Genomic DNA, 21674 nt, shown 5'->3' on the forward strand with positions numbered 1-21674 from the left:
TCTGACTCCCAGTACCAAAACTCAAAATTCTTCCTCGTTTGGGAAGAAACAAGCCTGAAACGATCAAAGACTGTTGACATCTAGTGGAAGCCATAGGAATTGCATATGCCCCATAGCTTTCCGATATAAGATCATGGGCTCTCAAAACAAATAATATTCCGGTTGGTTTTTCTTTGGATTTTCTCCTACCATATCAATTGTGCTACAGTCTCATACATTATTTTTACTTTTCTACAAAGTGTTTTCTATCCAATGGTACCAATTATATGCATATCCTGGCGTCTGGGCCTGAGGAACAGGCAGTTTACTTTGGGCACGTCAGTCAGACAGGAAGTGGAGAAAAATAGACCCTAGCCTGAAGAAGTTTTAAGTTTGCTGAAAATAAACGCAGTTGACAGTGAGAGGATATTTCTTCTTTTGCTGAGTTTATATACACTATTGTTCAAAGTTTGGGGCCACTTAGAAATGTCATTTTTAAAAAAAAGAAAAGCACATTTTTTTGTACATTAAAATAACATCAAATTGATCAGAAATACAGGGTAGACGTTGTTAATCTTGTATATGACTATTGTAGCTGGAAACAGCAGATTTTTTATTGAATATCTACATAGGCATACAGAGGCCCATAATCAGCAAACCTCACTCCTCTGTTCCAATGGAACGTTGTGTTAGCTAATCCAAGTTTATCATTTTTAAAGGCTAATTGATCATTAGAAAACCCTTTTCAAATTATGGTAGCACAGCTGAAAACTGTTGTCCTGCTTAAAGAAGCCGTAAAACTGGCCTTCTTCAGACTAGTTCAGTATCTGGAGCACCAACGTTTGTGGGTTCGATTATAGGCTCAAAATGGCCAGAAACAAGCTACTTTCTTCTGAAACTTATCAGTCTATTCTTGTTCTGAGAAACGAAGGCTATTCCATGCAAGAAATTGAAGATCTCGTACAACGCTGTGTACTACTCCCTTCACATAACAGCGCAAACTGTCTCTAACCAGAATAGAAAGAGGACTGGAAGGCCCCGGTGCACAACTGAGCAAGAGGACAAGTACATTAGAGTGTTTAGTTTGAGAAACAGGCGCCTCACAAGTCCTCAACTGGCAGCTTCATTAAATAGTACCCACAAAATACTAGTCTCAACGTCAACAGTCTGAGATATTGCTTTTTCTTTGCAACTCTGCCTAGAAGGCCAGCATCCCATCTGTTTCTCAAACTAGATCCCAAACCTTTGAATGGTAGTGTATGTATATAGAGTACCAGTCAAAAGTTTGGTCACACCTACTCATTCAAGGGTTTTGCTTTATTATTACAATTTTCTACATTGTACAATAATAGTGAAGACATCAAATTTATGAAATAACACATATGGAATCATGTAGTAACCAAAAAAGTGTTAAACAAATCTAAATATATTTTATTTTTGAGATTCTTCAAAATATCCACCATTTGCCTTGATGACAGCTTTGCAAACTCTTGGCATTATCTCAACCAGCTTCACCTGGTTTGCTTTTCCAACAGTCTTGGAGTTCCCACATATGCTGAACACTTTTTAACTGCTTTTCCACTTCCTTTTCCAATCTGTGGTCCAACTCATCCCAAACCATCTCAGTTGATTGTGGAGGCTAGGTCATCTGATGCAGCAGTCGATCACTCTCCTTCTTGGTCAAAGAACCCTTACACAGCCTGGAGGTGTGTTAGGTCAATGTCTTGTTAATTAACAAATGATAGTCCCACTAAGCGCAAACCAGATGGGATGGCGTATCGCTACAGAATGCTGTGGTAGCCGTGCTGATTAAGTGTGCCTTGAATGATAAATAAATCACAGGCAGTTTCAACAGCAAAGAACCCCATACCATCAAACCTCCTCCATGCTTCACGGTGGGAACCACACATGTGGAGATAATCCGTTCACCTACTGTACTCTGTGTCTTACAAACACACTTTGGTTTGAACCAAACATCTCAAATTTGGACTCATCAGATCAACGGACAGAATTCCACCGGTCTAATGTCCATTGCTCGTGTTTCTTGGCCCAAGCAAGTCTCTTCTTATTATTGGTGTCCTTTAGTAGTGGTTTCTTCACAGCAATTCAACCATGAAGGCCTGATTCACGCAGTCTCCTCTCAACAGTTGATGTTGAGATGTGTCTGGTACTTAAACTCTGTGAAGCATTTTTTTGGACTGCAATCTGAGGTGCAGTTAATGCTAATGAGCTTATCCCCTGCAGCAGAGGTAACTCTGGGTTTTCCTTTCCTTTGGCGGTCCTCATGAGAGCCAGTTTCATCATTTCGCTTGATGGTTTTTCCAACTGCACTTGAAGAAACTTTCCAAGTTCTTTAAATTTTCCAGATTGACTGAACTTCATGTCTTAAAGTAATTATGGATGGACATTTCTCTTTGCTTATTTGAGCTGTTCTTGCCATAATATGAACTTAGTCTTTTACCAAATAGGGTTATCTTCTGTATACCACCGCTACCTTGTCACAACACAACTGACTTGCTCAAACGCAGTAAGAAGGAAATAAATTCCACAAATTAACTTTTAACAATGCACACCTGATAATTGAAATGCATTCCAGGTGACTACCTCATGAAGCTGGTTGAGAGAATGCCAATATTGTGAAAAGCTGTCCTTAAGGCAAAGGGTGGCTGCTTTGAAGAATTTCAAATATAAAATATATTTTAATTTAACACTTTCTTTGGTTACTACATGTTTCCACATGTTATTTCATTGTTTTGATGTCTTCACTGTTATTCTACAAAGTAGAAAATAGTACAAATAAAGCAAAAATAAAATAAACCCAAAACCCACACTGTAGGTGTGTCCAAACTTTCGACTGGTACTGTATATATTGATTCTTGAAGAATATAATTTATAAATGCTCATGAGCTCAGTTCATTTGAAAATACCCAATCAGAACCCAAAACACAAGCCTGTTTACCTCCAAATGTTTGTATACAATGTAAATGTAAACAAACACTGTATAGCCTCAAAACATTGTTAAAACTATACTTTTGATATCGTGCATGGTCAGTCATTGCATCCATAGCTCTGTCTATCAATTTGAGAGTAGTTACATTTCTACATGCCCATCCCTCAGCTTTTTACCGAAACACAGGCGGGGTGGCCGCTTTGTTATAGTTTCAATTAAGGATTCTAGCTTTTAATTATGTACCGTATGCCATATCTTTCAATACAGCAATATTCTATTACATAATTGATTTAATCAGTTATATTTAGGTGTTTGTTAAATGTAATCAAGAAAGATAAAACACAAAACTCAATTGAAATAACACAAACTGCTACTTTTGGGTTGAAGTTGTATGTTCTTTATTATTATTTATAACTGTCATGCCTATCCCATGCCATATTCAGAGGTTCCGCAGAGAAAATAAATTTAAGAGCTGCACCAATTGTGATTACTCAAGCAATCAAATAAACAAACAACCAAACAATCACACAAAAAACAATCGAGTAACATAATGTCGTTGTCCCCCCCTCCCTGAAAAATCGCACAAAAAAGCAGATATTGATTGTCAACTTACAAGCAAACACTTCTGTTTCACTATCCGTCACATGGGACACTGCAACACATTCAAGGTATATATATATGCCGTAGGTACAAAACTCTGAACTTAATCATTATCAACCTTGCATGCTGCTCCGTTCCAAAAATAATTTGCAACTACTTTACTTCTTAACGTACTGGAGGTGTCTTGCTCAGTACTTCTTAGTCTTCATACATCAATATTTACCCTCTCCATTTAAATGGTAATACTATCTTCACAATATATTGAAATACATTCATCCAATAAATCAAGCATATCATCATTTTATACAAAACTCTATGACGTGACACACAAGCAGCCATCAAATCAATCTCATACCTGACCATGGAATTCAACTAGAAGAATCCTGCTTAAATACTTAATTCTAAACAAACCCACGGATGCTGTTGATTAAAACTTAAATACAATGTAATGTAAAATCAACTTCATGACACACATCTGCCACATCACTTCATGATTATACCACAATAAATATATAACATACATTACCAATCAAAAGTTTGGACACACCTACTCCTTCAAGGTTTTTCTTTATTTTTTACATTGTAGAATAATAGTGAAGACTTCAAAACTATGAAATAACACATACAGTGGCTTGCGAAAGTATTCACCCCCCTTGGCATTTTTCCTATTTTGGGATTTTTGTGGGATTTGTATCATTTGATTTACACAACATGCCTACCACTTTGAAGATGCAAAATATGTTTTATTGTGAAACAAATAAGAAACAAGACAAAAATACAGAAAACTTGATTGTGCAGAACTATTCAACCCCCCAAAATCAATACTTTGTAGAGCCACCTTTTGCAGCAATTACAGCTGCAAGTCTCTTGGGGTATGTCTCTATAAGCTTGGCACATCTAGCCACTGGGATTTTTGCCCATTCTTCAAGACAAAACTGCTCCAGCTCCTTCAAGTTGGATGGGTTCCACTGTGTACTGCAATCTTTAAGTCATACAACATATTCTCAATTGGATTGAGGTCTGGGCTTTGACTAGTCCATTCCAAGACATTTAAATGTTTCCCCTTAAACCACTCACTGTTGCTTTAGCAGTAGGCTTAGGGTCATTGTCCCATTCTCAAATCTCTGGAAGACTGAAGCAGGTTTCACTCAAGAATTTTCCTGCATTTAGCGCCATCCATCCTTCCTTAAATTCTGACCAGTTTCCCAGTCCCAGCCGATGAAAATCATCCCCACATGATGCTGCCACCACTATGCTTCACTGTGGGGATGGTGTTCTCGGGGTGATGAGAGGTGTTGGGTTTGTGCCAGACATAGCATTTACCTTGATGGCCAAAAATCTCAATTTTAGTCTAACCTGACCAGTATCTTCCTCCATGTTTTGGGAGTCTCCCACATGCCTTTTGGCAAACACCGAACATGTTTGCTTATTTTTTTCTGGCCACTCTTCCGTAAAGCCCAGCTCTGTGGAGTGTACGGCTTAAAGTGGAGCTTTGCAGCTCCTTCAGGGTTATCTTTGGTCTCTTTGTTGGCTCTGAATAATGCCCTCCTTGCCTGTTCCGTGAGTTTTGGTGGGCGGCCCTCTCTTGGCTGTGTTGTTGTGGGGCCATATTCTTTCGATTCTTTAATAATGGATTTAATGGTGCTCCATGGAATGTTCAAAGTTTCTCATATTTTTTATAACCCAGCCCTGATCTGTACTTCTCCACAACGTTGTACCTGACCTGTTTGGATAGCTCCTTGGTCTTCATAGTGCTGCTTGCTTGGTGGTGCCCCTTGCTTAGTGGTGTTGCAGACTCTGGGGCCTTTCAGAACAAGTGTATATATACTGAGATCATGTGACACTTAAATAAAGTCCACCTGTGTGCAATCTAACTCATAATGTGACTTCTGAAGGTAATTGGTTGCACCAGGTCTTATTTAGGGGATTGATAGCACGCACAACTTTTCCATTAAAAAAATAGAAAAAAAATGTTTTAAACAAGTAATTTTTTTCATTTCACTTCACCAATTTGGACTATTTTGTGTATGTCCATTACATGAAATCCAAATAAAAATCTATTTAAATGACAGGTTATAATGCAACAAAATAGGAAAAACACCAATTGGGGTGAATACTTTTGCAAGGCATTGTAAGGAATCATGTAGTAACCAAAAAAGTAACTTCTGACTGTTACTATATCTACACAATAAATATATGTTGTTATAAATACTGTTTCAATGTTGGATAATGAAAATAGCAAAACTTATAATCGATTAACAAAGTGTACAAAACAATTGAAATCTAACAGTTCCATAAATTAACATTTTCTTAATCTGCGTGGATGTGACATGCACCTACACATTTATTTTCTGAGTAAGTAACCATTTGGCAATATACCCAAAACAAAAATACATTCTTTCCCCAAGCATCATCCTAATTTAAAAGTGAGGACCTGCATTATGAGTAACTGATGACTAGTCTGCAATCATATGCATTCTTACAGTCAAAAGCTGTGGTTACACATTGCTTTAACATGTGGTTGTCCTCATCCAATCAATATCTGATCGAGATTTGTTACGCCTACACATAGGAATAAAATGTGTCTCATCTGCCCACAACGTCAATATTGTGACCAGATTCCCTGGTCCCGCCCTGTATGCAAATTAAGCCAACCTGCCTTGGACCTCCCCTTATGACACAAGCTGTTTAAATCAACAGAAAACAGCACAAGTTTATAGTCAAAAGTTTTATACTCTCATCATTACAACCTATGTGTGTTACCCAGCGATATAAGACATAATAGGCTACTGTCCCCATAACCTCGATCTGTCCACAGCCGTAGTAATAAATATTCAGAGAATCTCCCATCCCCTGACAGTCACCACAAAAAAACGTGCTAAGTATCTGGATGTATGTACAAAATCCAATTAATGCACAGTATAAATACAAATGACAGGCCCTAATGCACAGAGTAGAAACAGACTGCATCTCCGAATGGTGCATCGCATTTAACCAAACAGGTCTGGACAGGGTTGATATTAACCCATGGATTTTTACATGCGTTGTCTTTATATTATTTGTGATCTTGCACTGTAAATAACCTCTAGTATAGGCCTAAACATTACCAAAGGACGGAATGTGACATGCTGGGAGAACGATCGTGGTTTCGTTTCCTCCAAAACATTGATCAGTGATAATTCACTAATGAAACCTCTGATATGATAAGCTATAGCAAAACGAATGGTGAAATTAGGAAAATGCATGGATAAAAGTGGCAATCGATAAAACGCGCAAAGGAGTACACATGTGAAGCAAATACTATGGCTTTATAAAGGGAATAAAGCGTCAATCTGAAAGTAGCCTTAATAAGAGTCCTTTGTGTTTGTAGCCGGCAGTATATTGTACAGTGGCCTCGTTCACGCTTACAGAAAGCTATGCACCTTAACGCATCAGGTTGGACATCTTCTGCACTGTATTCATAGCTGGAAAATGCTCCAAGATTCATAAAATAGAATCGAAAAGAATTTCATTATACCACTGTATTATTTTCATATAGGATATAGAAACTGAATTAGACTATTCACCACCCACCCACCATTTATTTTGGCTCGATCTACAGGTGGAAAATTAGGCCTACACATTATACCTTGCCATACTCTTGTCATGCACTGTGCTCTTCTGCAGCGACTCCATCCTAGTCCGTCCCTAACATCCCCGATACAGACGTAGTTCAATTTAAATTATTCTATTAAAGTCCTTGGAATTTCTGTGGTTTTCAAATATAACATTTTGCACTGGCATTGGACGTGTGATCGGGATAACCCTTTTTCTCTCATTCGTGATGATATGTCTTGATAAATATCTTTATTTCTACATGCCCATTTTAGCTGGACCCGGTATTGGGATTGTGGCATCTGACCACAGTGCCAGTATAGGCACTTGGTTTCTAATGAAGACCATGATCTTAATTCAGCTGGACAGTGTTCTTTTCTTGAGAGGGCAGGACAACCGTGACCTTGCCCAAATGTATACGCTTTTGTTGTCAGGATTCGTTTACACTTCAAGGACATCCATACCAGATGCATCTTTGACTACCTCCAGAGGTTGTCAGGAAGACCTAATCACAATCAGATCACAATGTGTATTTTGTAGGTCTACAGCTGTTGATAAATGTGGGCACAATCAGAATGTGCACAAGATCAGGACAGCAGATGCATGTTAGAACCAGGTATAAACGGGGCAAGTGACTTTAGATTAAGCCACTCATCCCCTCATCTGTTCAATCACATGTCACAATCTCATTTGTCAAAATGTTCAATCTGAACTCAAGTATGGGCACAGCATGACCCTTCCACATTCTACCCTGTGACTCAAGACACCCTCAGTTCCTGTGAATGTAAGGTACTGGAGATCTTGGCATCCTTTGTATACATATACTTGGTTTACACAAATCGTCTGCAATGTCCATGAATTTTGAGAACTATAGGAAAATTGACATTGTAATATATAATGACAAAGACTTGGTTAGCCAAATCATGTCTCTAAGAATATTTTCAGGTCCTACTCCTTGATTTGGGTTGCGTTGATTAGTTGTTCACTGTTCTGGTAGATATTGCTAATCTTGTCTGAACCATTTTGCCTAATGTCATAAATAACCCAATGCTTTCTCAATGCATTTAAACCGACTCATGTGGTCAAGAACTTTCTGATTATCAAAGATAGAGCATGTCGACTGAGATTAAGGGCGTACATACTGTAGCGCCCATAATCATGGACCCAAGATGTTATCAGTAGTGTCGCTTTGTTCATAAAAACTAGCTGAGAAGAGACATCATCTCCACAAATTTCATCATCCTAGGGAAAGATAAAATTACACATGTACTAGATATTAAGAGAAGATATCTGGTTGATATACTTGGATACAAGAGGTTTAGATAAAACAATTACGAGCTTCTGAGTATTAAAAAGAGAGCGCAGAGGTTTGGAACTTTGAGCTGGAGAAATGTGTATCACACCATGCAATACACAAAGAACTATTCTGTTATTGTCTCATTACAAGAACATTCTCTGTAGGGACTATGGTGGAGGCAGAGAGATTCTTAATATCTCGAACCAGTTCTGGATTTTGTGATTTTATGTCCATTTGTCTGAAAAGCTAAACTCACAACTCATCTCACCAGGTTAGGGGGCCAAGGGGGTTGTTCAGGGCTCGATCCTAGGACCTGCCTCATATAGATTAGGCACCTCCTTTCATGCCACAGCTCCTGCCTTCATGCATTTGACATATTCAGCCGTGCTCACTGTGTGACCGGTGTCATGGGAGATGGGGGTATAGGGCCGGTGGAGGACTGGGGTGAGCTTTGGTACGACCGAAGGAGGAGCTTGTGCTTGGTGGCCACACCCGCCCGCAGCTTCTGCTGCTTGTCCAGGTAGTCCTTGAGGCGTGTGGTGGTAAAGGTGAGGGTTTGCCGCCGCAGCCGCATCAGGTAGGCGTCCTGGAGCCATGAGTTGTTGTAGCAGTCCTTGATGGAAGGACGGGCCCTGAAACAGAGGTTACAACCAGGGTCAAGCAGCCTGAACCCAAAATCACAAACTCTCCCACAAGGGATTGATAATAAATGCGATACGATAGAAAAATACAAATTATATCATTCATTCATTACGGGCTATGGCAGCCATTGGCAGCAATGTTGAACGGGTGTAGGTGTGAGGACTTAAATTCCTCAATCCTGCGCTATCTATCAATGGCAGCAAATTATGTGTATCGATCAAGTTAACAACATCCAATGATTTGTAATTTTTTGGAGTGAATAAGATGCCATTGTGTTGAGAATGTAGTTGTACCCCTACTTTATTGATATGTCAAAGAAAAATAAGAACTCGCCAATGTCAGTGCGGACAGTACATAATATAATTAATTGACCAATTCATCAAAAGAAAATGACACTTAATTGGTATAAATTATCGCTTACCAAGGGTAACTACAGAGGACCTTTTTAAAAAACAGAGAGGCACTTTGAGACACGTTCCGGTAGAGTTTTCCCACATCAAACTTGGCGGCTAAGATTCTGGCTTCAGTCTCCTGTGGATCATTCTCCATGAAAGGCAACCTGCCGCTCAGCCTGAAATCATTTGAAATGGGTTTGAAATAGGTTTGACAGAGCACTTAAAATAAACAAATGAACACAGTCAATAATTTAAATGGGTTTAAATTGGTTTGACAGAGCACTTGCAACACACAAATCAACACAGTCAAAGATGAATGCGTCACAATTTGTGTTTAGACATTTAAACGCACTTTAAATAAAGTTCGATTTTATTCATGTAAAGCAGATGTCCAGCTGTAACACCGCGTAGATGGCCACACGTTGTTGTCAATTCCGTTTCAGCTCAGTCAACTCAGGAAATTAAGTGAAAATTAATTCATTAAAGAACACCCTTACAGAACTGTAAAAAGACCATTGACAGTCATGAATGGTATTTGAATGAACTGGGAATTGGCTCGAGTTTGAATGTGTTCAAATGGCATTTGGCCCGAAGCCTTGCTCATACTCACATGATGAAGGTCAACACGCCTACACTCCAAATGTCAGCTGCAGGGCCCACCACATCCCCCTTCAACATCTCGGGAGCTTGAGGGAAAGGTTAGGAAAAAGGTTAGGGAAAGGTTAGGGAGATAACGTCTGGGCATTCAGCTATAGGAGGACACATAAAGGGACACAACTAAGGTGTGTATACATACCTGGTATTAACATATGATTAATTGATCATGTATGATTAGATCATTATCTATTTATCGCTCCGTGCTTCTTTACACGGTATTATAAGCTGTCTCTTACTGTCTGTGTCGGCATTGTACCTACACACATATGTTTTCTGAGTAAGACCTTGCTGCACCGAACACATTTTGATATGTTTGAAAATGTTCATATTGCCCAAGTTCACAAGTTGTCACCTTCAATAAATATTCTTATACATAAGGATTCCTTATTAAACATGTTTTATTGATAAGTTGAATCAGGTACAGTATGTTAGTTATATGCTAAGATACAAATGTTCAGCCCTTGTGTTTCAACCCTCAGGAATGGGTTGAGACACAGCGATTTAGATAATCCTCACGACTCACACATATACTCCAGAGTTCCAACAGGTGGGCTGAACGGCTTGAGGAAGAGTGGGTTAAAGGTCTGGGCGCTTCCAAAGTCTATGATCTTCACCATGTTCATGTAGGTGATGATGATGTTCTCCGGTTTGATGTCTAAGTGCAGGATGCGGCGGTTGTGCAGGTAGTCCAAACCTTGCAGAACCTGAACGATGTAGCCCACCACGTCATCCTCCGAGTAGCGGAATCTGGGGGGGAGGGGGGGGGGGGGGGTGCAGGAGGGGCAACAAAGGATAAAAGGGTCAATTTAATTTCAATTCTGTCAATTGAGGAAGTTAACTGAAATTCCAAATTCCTGTCATTTGATTTGAATTGAATTTATTTGGGTAAAAAATTATTCCACAAGATGTGCATCGCATTCTCAGAGGATAGTGTCACGTTCCTGACCTTGTTTTCCTTTTGTATAGTTGTGTTTAGTGGGTCAGGACGTGAGCTGGGTGGGCAGTCTGTGTTGTTTGTTCTATGTTAAGTGTCAGTGTTAATTGACCTTGTATGGCTCTCAATCAGAGGCAGGTGGTTTACGTTTTCCTCTGATTGAGAACCATATATAGGTAGGTTGTTTCACATTGTTTGTTGTGGGTGGTTGTCTTCCGTGTCTGTATGTCTACCACACGGGACTGTTTCGTTTGTCGTTTCGTATATGTAGTCTGTTCCTGTTCGTGCGTTCTTCGTCATTTTGTAAGTTCTCAAGTCCAGGTCTGTCTACATCGTTTATTTGTTTTGTAGTCTGTTAAAGTGTTTCGTGTTTCGTCTTACTTTAATAAACGTCAGTATGTCATATAGCAACGCTACGCTTTGGTCCAATCCCTACTCCTCCTCTTCGGACGAAGAGGAGGAGAACAACCGTTACAGATAGCACTTAATTGAAACACTCATTTCCAAAGTGGTCCTCTATTGTAAATTGCTTTTCAATTAGAACATTTGATGGAATTGACTCCAACCCTGACCCAGGAACACTATACAGAGCAAAAGCAATCATCACGTACAAAAATATATAACAGAAATATTCCATAAGTTGGTACTCCTAAGGATTTGTGCTGCCTGACCTGTCAATAAGGCTGTAGATGAGCTCTTTCCCTCTGCAGCACTCCGAGATGAGCACCAGGTAGCGGGGCGTGACGTAGGCCTCGTGCAGAGCCATGATCTTATCGTGGTGGAGGGACTTGAGGATGTTGTACTCCTGCAGCACCGTCTGTTTGTTGTCTGTCTCGTAGGGCACGATCTTAGCCATGAACAGGTTGCCTGTGGCATTCTCTCTACATTCTCGGATCACGCCGAAGCGGCCCCTTTAAGACGAACAAAGAGAAAACAATCTTGAGGTGACACTTTTATTAAAGCCTTCAGGTATTATGTTTTATTATCTGTTATGTACAAACCTTTAAAATGTATTTTTAATAAGGCTTATAATATACGATGTCTCTCTAAATGTATCAACATTACAACTGACTCAATAGTCAATCTAACTGAATTATAGAAAGGTCAATTTTCAGTGGGATGCATAAAAAATACAATAATTATAATAACAATAAGATTATGGTAAGACAATCTTGAGGGAAAGGCTGTCTCTAAAATATGAAAGAAGTTGATATCTACACTGTTTCCTTCACAGTCATAACCCCATTCAATGTTATAACCCTGAAATTGCACAATATTGAATAGAAAACTAAAATCTATGAAGCTGTTTGCATGGGTTACTTTCTTGCATAGCTTACACAGTTCAATAAACCACTGTGGGAGCCTAATCCCTGAGCACATCACAGTGGGAGCATTGTGGACATTTCATTTTCTATGCTTCCTTTACCTGGCCTTCTCATCCATGAAGGTGTATGGTTTCTGGGGCACTCCCTGGCGCAGGGTGCTCTCACCAGGTCGTCCCCCCAAGGGCGTCTTGCATCCTGACGGCGTCATACGTGTGTGTGTAACCCCACTCTTCCCTGCTGTACTCGTGCTGGAAATTAGCATGACTGGGGATGAGATGGCAGGGATGGAGAGGAAGGGTGGGGTGACGCGTGGTGTGGCAGCCGGTATTGGTGCATACATGGGCACAGACAAAATGGGTTTACAGATGGCGGGCGGAGGCGCCACGAGTGGGGGCGGGGTCTTAATCATGGGCGAGACGGTATTGACGGGACTCTGGGGTTTGGGGAGAACGATAGGGGGAGCGAGCTTGGTTATGATTGCTGGTTGAGACAGTGTAGGTTTCGTGACTTTGATGTTGAGGGTCTTGGCTTTGGCCGGGGCTGGGGCGGGCTGAGCCGGAGGCGGGCTTTGGATCTCAGGGACGGCCAGGTGAGACGGGACCTCACTAATAAACATGGGGGCGGAAGCAGCACTGGTTGGGGTCTGAGGGACTATGGGTTTGGAATGAATAGGTTTAGAGGCGGGGGTAGAAGCGATAGGCTTGGCCGGTGGTGCAGCAGAAGAGGAAGCAGAGGCAGACGGGGTCTGTCTGGATGGGCCAGAAGATGGGGCTGGGTGCAACCCTTTACTAGGCGCAGGCTTCAAGGAGGGGACGGTCATTGGTGACGTTTTGACCACTGGTGCTGCAGGGACTGTCTTCACAACTACTGATCCACTGCATTTTGTTGGCACTGTTGATTCAGAATAACACTGTTTTGAGTGTCACTTTTTTCCCTCTCGTACAATGCTATAAAAAAATACTTTGCTATGACACCTTCATATTTGATGGAGAGAATACGAGTTCACAGGAGTTTGTCAATCTCCAGGTTCGTCAAGCACATCATTGTGTACATGTGCAAACATTTAAACCACAGGGAATGTATGACGGAAAACGCTCAATGAGCTTGAAGCGATATATTACTATTCATATTACTATTAGTTATTCATACTAGAAAGTAGTACATACCTGAAGCGTCCAGGCACTCTACCTCTGAGAGGTTACTGAAGGGTCCTTGGCCTGCCTTGTTCACACACGCCACTCTAAACCTGAAGACGCCCCCTGCTGGCAAGTCAACCACATTGTAGTAACAGTCAGCCACTCCTGTGGCCACGGTGAGCCAGTTACTCTCAGCTTTGGGAGAAAGACCACAGACATATTTTCATGTGTTCATGTTAATATATAATTAAGAAAGACACATTTCAATCATCGTCAGAGAACAAGGCCATGGAAAGAAGTTGAATGAATCATTGGGGTAATACAACTGTGATGTCTGTCAGTGATTGAACAGAACAGCACTACAATAGTGCTAACGACCACAGGAGGGCAGTAGTGTGTTGGACTGCAGACATTTGGCGTATTTTACAACTGCATTTGGACAGTATGGCTTTGACATTATACTAACAAAGTAGTGTGTGTTTGTGGCTGAATCCCAATTCACCCCCTTCCCCCACCCCTCGGCTCTACATTTGCGAGTCCACGCGTACCTCCGCCATATGAAGAAGTGTCCCAAAGCTGAGACAGTGAAAATGATTGAGGTTGTAGGGGCTAATTAGACCGATAGCTACTTTAACCAAGCAAGCAAGGCTGCGGGCTCCAGAGGGCAGTGGTATCCCAACACGCTCCGCAATATATTTGGAGTTTGCGCATTTTCATACGAAAGAATCGAGAGGTGTGCCTAATTATATGCCATGTGCATTTGTTTTTAATCGGATTTCAAAGCTTGACACAACACCTCCCAAGTTAAATGTTTAACTGTTACAGAGGTTTACATATTGTACATTTATATATTGTATTTTGGAATTTCACGTTTGTTTTATTATTTGAATCTGGAACATAAATTGCATCATTCAAGTCACAAGTGTGTCCTGAAGTTCATGGGTTTATTGATCTCCTCGCCACTCTCTGAAAGTCTCCCTCTGAGTTTTTTCAGCAACACGTGACAACGCAGGGCCCTCTGAGAGAGTTGGCAGGGGCGAGGGGGTGGTTTGGGACACCATGACTCACCCTCTGCTTTTCTCTCCAGAGAGTAGGTGCAGGGGGCCATACTGTCTGAGGGCTTCCAGAGGACCAGGGCAGTGTTCTTAAAGCGCTGGGGAACCTCAGGAGTCCCAGGACGAGTGGGTAAACCTATGAGGGCAGAAATGTATTATCATCATTGCAACTCAGTCCTATTCAATCCAAATCAATAAATGCGTTATACCTAATATAATGCCTTAGGTAAAGAATATTTCCAGTTGCGAGAGAGTTTGTCTAAAGATAGATTCATATCAAGTTGATGGTAATTCATTTGGTATCATTTGGTGAAGTAACAGAATTCAAAAGGAATTTTCGCTAATCTAGAGTAGGTTAGTTGCTGTGCTGGTCAAGGGGTCTATCCACACCTAAATAATAGAAAGGGAAACATTGTCATATAGAAAACCAATAAATAACCCTGAAATTATTTTTCTGTGTCTTTTTGTCTTTCTCCATCCCCCTCGCTCTCTCTCTCTCTCACAAACACACACACAAACCCAATTCTCTCTGTCTTGCCCTCTCTGATGCGTGTGACTCTAACTCACGAGCGAGGGAGAGGATACAGGAGCTGGAGACCGAAGCTAGAAGGTTGGTGGCCACACACTCATACAGCCCTGCATCCTTCTTGGTGGTTGTCATGATCATCAGCAGCTGCCTGCCATCAGGACAGGAGATAATGTTCATTCCGGCGTCAATCTGCAGAGGCTTCTTATCTGAGGAGGAAGAAAAAGGAACACTTTACTTAAAGCCAGCAGGTATAATGCATTATGATGCAGTTATAATATACTGTAAGATTTGTTACACAAAGAGTGGAGGCTAGGGATGGATTTTACATTTAGCTCTTATAATAAGCTTTTACCTTTCATCCAGGAGATGTGTGGATGGGGGCTGCCAGCTGGGAGGCAGCTAAGGGTGATGGGATCTCCCTCCAGCAGGGTGTAGTCCCTCAACTTGATGTGGAACACGGGAGGGAAGTCTGGAGGAGAGACAAATTGGGAATGTGATTAAGAATTAAGAAGAATGGGCATCATTTCAATCCATTTTAAGCAGTCTTTTGTTTACCTGCCTGCTGTCATCAAATGCTAATTAAGCATTTTTGTACACACCAACCACTGCAATTCAATATCCCCCTGTGTCTCCAGAACAGCTGGATTTGTTGGCGAGGGATCGCTCGTCCCCTTTCTGGTGGGCACTTTGTGTGATTGAGATTAAGGGATGTTTCGAGAGGCTGAGATCTCACCACAGAAAGGGCACAATTTTCTGGGCTTGTAAAAACAGTCCCATAACTAGCTATGACCTACAAAAAATATATTTTGCTTGATATGTATTTCAGAGATTGCTAGCTAGTCTCTTTCGACAGCTGTGTGTATGAACATGCTGTTGGATTGATAAGCAAATTTACATTAACAAGCTACTGTGCCTTTGGAAAGTATTCAGACCCCTTGACTTTTCCCACATCATTTTCCTCTCATCGATCTACACACAATACCCCATAGTGACAAAGCAAAAACTGTTTTAAATGTTTTTCTTCTAATTTATATAAAATAAAAATACATGGAAATATCACATTTACATAAGGATTAGGCTTTTAAATGATATAAGATACGTGTATGTTCTTGAATGTTTAATATTACGATTATTTATATGAATTGCGCGCCCTCCAATTTCACCGGATGTTGTCGACTGGTGTCCAGCTAGCTGGACGCCTATCCCTGATTAATTAAAGCACCTTTGACAGTGATTACAGCCTTGAGACTTCTTGGGTATGACACTAAAAGCTTGGCACACCTGTATTTGGGGAGTTTCTCTGATTCTTCTCTGCAGATCCTCTCAAGCTCTGTCAGGTTGGATGGGGGAAAAGATGATTTGTCCCCCCCATTATATCACTGTAAACATAACTATGTAATTTCAATAATATTAATAATACGCAACGAAAGCACTTATGCTGATTGTAGACACTTAATAGCGCGTTTTTAAATTTCACAAGATTGTGACCCCCGCCCTTTGCCTCACAATGGTTTGATCCACTGCCAGTTCCTTAGCTGGCAAGGTAACAAAGGGTTCGTATCTACTGTGTGAAAGGCACTCAATGCATGTAACTGACGTGAGGTTGATGTAGTCAAACGGCCATAGCAATGTTTTTTTTTATGTTGGCAGGGTTCACACACACTAGTTGAATTTGCAGAGCTAGCATTAACCATCGTCAAAGATGGAATCTTTGCTATCGTCAGTTTATTCCAAGATCAGCATGCAGCTGTAGTGCTTCAAAGTCCCTGTGATAAGGTTAGTGATAAACTGAAGTCCAAACGGAACAGAACTACACTCTCTTCTACCATTGTCTTAAATATATTTCATGGTCTCGTTGCAAAAGCTAAATTGTCGCTAGGGAACTTTTTTATTTTAATTTTATTTCACCTTTATTTAACCAGGTAGCAAAGATTATAGCAAACACCAAAGAAACGGAATTGGTGCTCGCTAGCTTTACAATTTCAGCTATTGTTGGAAGCCAGACAATATGAAACAAACTATATTAAAATTACGAAAGGTTGCAGCATATGTTGTGTAAATGGTGAACTCATACAGCTGTCAACTCTTGTCACTGCAATCCGTTTCACATTTGCTAGCTACCTTTTAGATCGAAGCACATATAGAATGATAGAAGATAAGATGATAGAAGCCCATCTCCTACTGTAAATAACCTACACACTATGTGTGTGTGTGTAGCCAGCCAGCCAGGTAGAAAAATGGCAGAAAAACGACAGACAGAGTATTTTTCAGTACACCAAAACGCAAAGTAAGAACCCTAGTAGCCTAATATCTCAAAGACCAGTTGATAAAATGTTCATAAGAAAGAAGTGAAATGCGAATGGAAATGTTTCACAATGATGTCATTAGGCAGAGCAGGCAACAGATGGCACACAGACAGCAGAGCTGGGGACAGATATGCAGGGACAGACTGGCAGAGACAGGGAGTCTCAGGTAAGTTTGTTGAGTCTTTGTTTGTTAACATTATGAAAGGTTCTCCTTTTTATTTTTAATTTTTTTGTAAAATAGGGACATAATTGGAAAATGCCATGGATACCCCCACTCTCAACTTAAACTGGTGACTGAACTAAGATTTGTTTAAGGCAATGGTATTGCTGTTGTGATTAATTGTGTAGTTTTGGGTACCGGTAGTTACGAGTACGGCAAACACCTTATTTATTTTCTAGGAGACAGACTGAGTCAGTGAGGGTGGTGAAAGGGAAAGAGCCAGGGAGAGAGACTTCAGAGAACAATGTCACAGCCACGGCAGGACCAGGTGTCACCCTTGTTGCCAGCAGCACCAGTATAGGGGACAGTGGCACAGCATTGTCCAGTTACCTCAGTGATGGCACAAAACTATATCAGCCACAAAATTTATAGAACCGCAAACTCTTGCCAACAGAGCGTTGACGTTTCAAGAGAGATGGTTTCGCGATTTCCCCTGGCTACATTATAATCCATCAATAAAAGGAGTGTTGTGTTTTCACTGTTGCCAAGGGTTTTCAAGCCAGACATCTTTTGGCCAAAGAGCAGATGCTGCCTTCATTAGTGCAGGATTTAGGAACTGGAGAAAAGCCATTGAAAAATTCACAGCACATCAAAACTGCCAAACCCACCGCCACTTTGTAACTGTAACAGCACACCAGCTAAATCCAATCAGTGTCCAGTTATCCAGCGCTTGGGGTAAACAGCAGGAGGACGCAAGGCATTGCTTGATGAAAATTGTTAGTTCGGTGCGGCATGTAGTAAGACAGGGACAAGCCTTTAAAGGCCACACGGATGACTGTGGGAATTTATACCAGCTTTTGAAACTTAGGGCATTAGAGGATGATCCTATTTTACTGAAGTGGTTAACAGAGCGTACCACAATGTACACAGGCCTCAAAGCACGGAATGAAATTCTGAACATCATGGCCAATACAGTCATTCGAGGCATTGCAGCTGAGATTAGGTCTCTTCCGATTGTTAAATTTTCAGTAATTGTTGATGGTACTCAAGATGTCTCTGGTGCTGAACAGGGGTGTCTGTCTGCGTTATGTTGACCATGGCCTTGTCCCTCACGAGGCGTTTATTGGGCTATACAGGGTGTCGGAGACAACTGGCGAGGGCATTGCGAAAGTGGCAACTGATGTGTTGTTGAGGCTCAATTTGTCCATGTCTGGCTTACGTGGGCAGAGTTACGATGGTGCCTCAAACATGGCAGGAAAATACACAGGTGCACAGGCAATTGTGAGGAGGCAGCAGCCATTAGCTCTCTATGTGCATTGTGGAGCACACTGTGTACATCTGATTACACAGGCTGGCTGCTCAGCCTCCCCATTGATCCGGGATTCCCTTTCTTGGGTCCATCAGTTAGGTGTCCTCTATGGCCAGTCAGGATGTTTGAATCAATTGTCACGTCCAAAGATACAAATCTGACCACCCTGAAACTCCTATGTTGAACAAGGTGGACTGTGCGGAATACTGCTATTAGAGCTGTGCTAGGGCAGTATGAGCGGGTACTAAGCAGCCTAGATGAGATGGCAAAAACTGCATCCAAGACAGCTTCAACTGCCAGTGGCTTATTCGAGCACTTCAGCAAAGGCAAGACTGTGTTGGGCCTCACACTGTCCTCTGCTGTTCTTGGAGAGCTTGAATGTCTAAACATTTCACTGTCTCTGGTATGCAGGCTGCAGTCGAGTGTGTGCGGTCATCTCGTAGGGGCAAGAGAAATCACGAAAGCTACCTTTGACTGTATGAGAAAGCAACAACATTGATTGACTCTATTGAATCCATTGAGACGCACTCAAGACGATTTGCTGGCAAAGCAGTGGATCACTATAGGGCAGAATTTTTTTTATGTTGGATGGTGTGGAGGGTCAGTTTGGCGACTGTTTTGACCAGGACAGTCTAAACGTCCTGCAAAAGTTGGAAAGGACGCTTCTCACGGGGGAGTTGGATGAGTCTCTAGATCAGTACCCAGAGGTGAACATAGATTCTCTTTCAGTGCAGATCCATCTCTTTCACAACAAATACCCCTGTAGCAGCAGTGGAGAGGCATCGGAGGTCCCCAGGCGGCCTCCAGTGGAGGTGCAGGGGTTGTTTGACCAAGTTGAGGTACTGATCAGAATTTTGTTTGTGGTACCAGTGTGTTCATGTGAGGCTGAGAGGAGTTTCAGTGCATTCCGCAGGTTAAAGACTTGGCTACGGGCTTGCATGGGCCAAGAGAGACTGAACGGCGTAGTTGTCTGTAATGTACATAAAGACAGGCTGGACAGTCTCAAGACGGAAAATATCTGCCAGCAATTTGTTGGATCCATTGAAACCCGCAAACATATGTTCGGTTCTTTTGTTCAGTAGTGTGTATAGCAGTGGTTCTCAACCTTTTTTGGGGTACTGGAACCCCTGCATATTTTAAGGCAAGGCAGGCAAGGTTTTGAGCAGTCCTCAGGGACCTCCACCCCCTCTATATTATATGTAAAGTTACTGGAAACCTTGTGGCACTGAATAAGTTCATTACACTTTTCTTATTTCACGGACCCCTTGCAACTACACCAGGGACCCCTAGGGGTCCATGTACCCCTGTTTGAGGACCCCTGGTGTATAGTATGATATTTGTTCTTTTGTTTAGTAGTTTTCAGTTTTTAGTACATGACAGTATACTTACTAAATATTTATTTAATGTTATTTTATTTTAAATTGCATACATTGTGTGACATACTTGTCCATAGCTGCTGTTTGAAGAGTTGAGACACTGACTGAAGGATATTTTGGTTGATTTATTTGGGTTATTCATTGAAGTGGTTATTTTGCTTTTAGAACTGTACTTATTTGGATCTTTTTGTTCCTGTAAAGCTATTGTAGAAGACTCAGACCAGTGGCACATATTTAATGACTATATAAATGTATCAGAAAAAGTAAAATTAAAAGGTCAATTCAATACGGAGACCAACTTTGTGATGGTTCTCAATGGAGACTATTTTAGACGAGATCACACCATGTTCATTGTATTTACGAAAACTGCACCCATACAGTTTACAGTACCATTGCCACCTACTGGCCTATCCTGGTATTGCTCATTGTAAGTACAAATACCTGCATACATACTGGACTGATAAGGAACACTGCTATAACTATAATTATTAGTAGTATTATGATTTAAACATTTGAACAAGTTGGGACAACCCTTCAGTTAACTACTGTACCTATCAATTATCCAGTAGTAGTGATTATGGTTCCTCAATATACATTTAACATATTACAACGTAGGCTGTGTTACAGCACTACCTTTGGTGTCCCCCTCAGGAATTGCTCTTGTGAAAATTTAATGTAATTGTCCCCTCCAAAGTTGATATCAGATTTTCGCCCCTGCTGGCTGGGTCACTCAAGGTTTGAGTTTGAGTTAATTTTAACAGGGACAGTGCACATTAATCAACGTTTCAGTAAAAGTGCCGGTTTTAGCCAGCCGGCAAATTTTCAACCGCAGTCCCTGGGCAGGTTATTAAAAACAATGTAGACAATCATTGAGTAGTGAGCAAACGCAGAGCAACATAGGACAAGCAAGACATAGCATACAGACAGAGCAACATAGGACAAGCAACAAAGTGTTTCCACACCTCACAAGCTACAGACAACATGTAAAGCGGCAATACACAACTAGGGATTAGGTTCACAAATCTGATTGACCTTTAGCCATGTCTTCATGCATTTTGTGAAAGTGTGATATGTGGTGCAGTTATGTGTGTCTGATGGCAGTGTATTCCAGACATGGGAAGCTCTCACAGAGAAAGCGGATTTACTAAAGTTGCTTTTCCTTAAGGGAACTATACAGTCACCTCTCATGGCAGACCTTGTGGATCTGCTGCCATAAGGACATTCAGAGACTTGTCACGAAGCCACTCCTGCGTTGTCTTAGCTGTTGGAAGGTGAACCTTCGCCCCAGTCTGAGGTCCTGAGCACTCTGGAGCAAGTTTTCATCAAGAATCTCTCTAAACTTTGCTCCGTTCATCTTTGCCTCAATCCTGACTAGTCTCCCAGTCCCTGCCATTGAAAAACATTGCCACAGCATGATCCTGCCACCACCA

The 21674-nt window shown here is 41.3% G+C and overlaps 1 protein-coding gene across 1 annotated transcript in view; it reads right to left on the reverse strand.

Moving 5' to 3' along the window:
• Positions 1-3310: 3310 nt before the first annotated feature.
• Positions 3311-21674, reverse strand: part of LOC129817018 (striated muscle preferentially expressed protein kinase-like) — a gene marked incomplete at its 5' end in the record, with an annotated part of 113456 nt that continues 95092 nt past the window's right edge. The window contains 10 exons of the mRNA XM_055872003.1: positions 3311-9052; positions 9484-9633; positions 10068-10143; positions 10638-10861; positions 11720-11959; positions 12475-13264; positions 13540-13704; positions 14578-14700; positions 15132-15299; positions 15446-15562. Coding sequence (XP_055727978.1) covers positions 8809-9052; positions 9484-9633; positions 10068-10143; positions 10638-10861; positions 11720-11959; positions 12475-13264; positions 13540-13704; positions 14578-14700; positions 15132-15299; positions 15446-15562 — 2297 coding nt within the window. The remainder of the gene's footprint in view (positions 9053-9483; positions 9634-10067; positions 10144-10637; positions 10862-11719; positions 11960-12474; positions 13265-13539; positions 13705-14577; positions 14701-15131; positions 15300-15445; positions 15563-21674) is intronic.

The sequence above is a fragment of the Salvelinus fontinalis genome, chromosome 19 (genome assembly GCF_029448725.1).
Source record: "Salvelinus fontinalis isolate EN_2023a chromosome 19, ASM2944872v1, whole genome shotgun sequence".
NCBI classification, from domain to species: Eukaryota; Metazoa; Chordata; class Actinopteri; order Salmoniformes; family Salmonidae; genus Salvelinus; species Salvelinus fontinalis.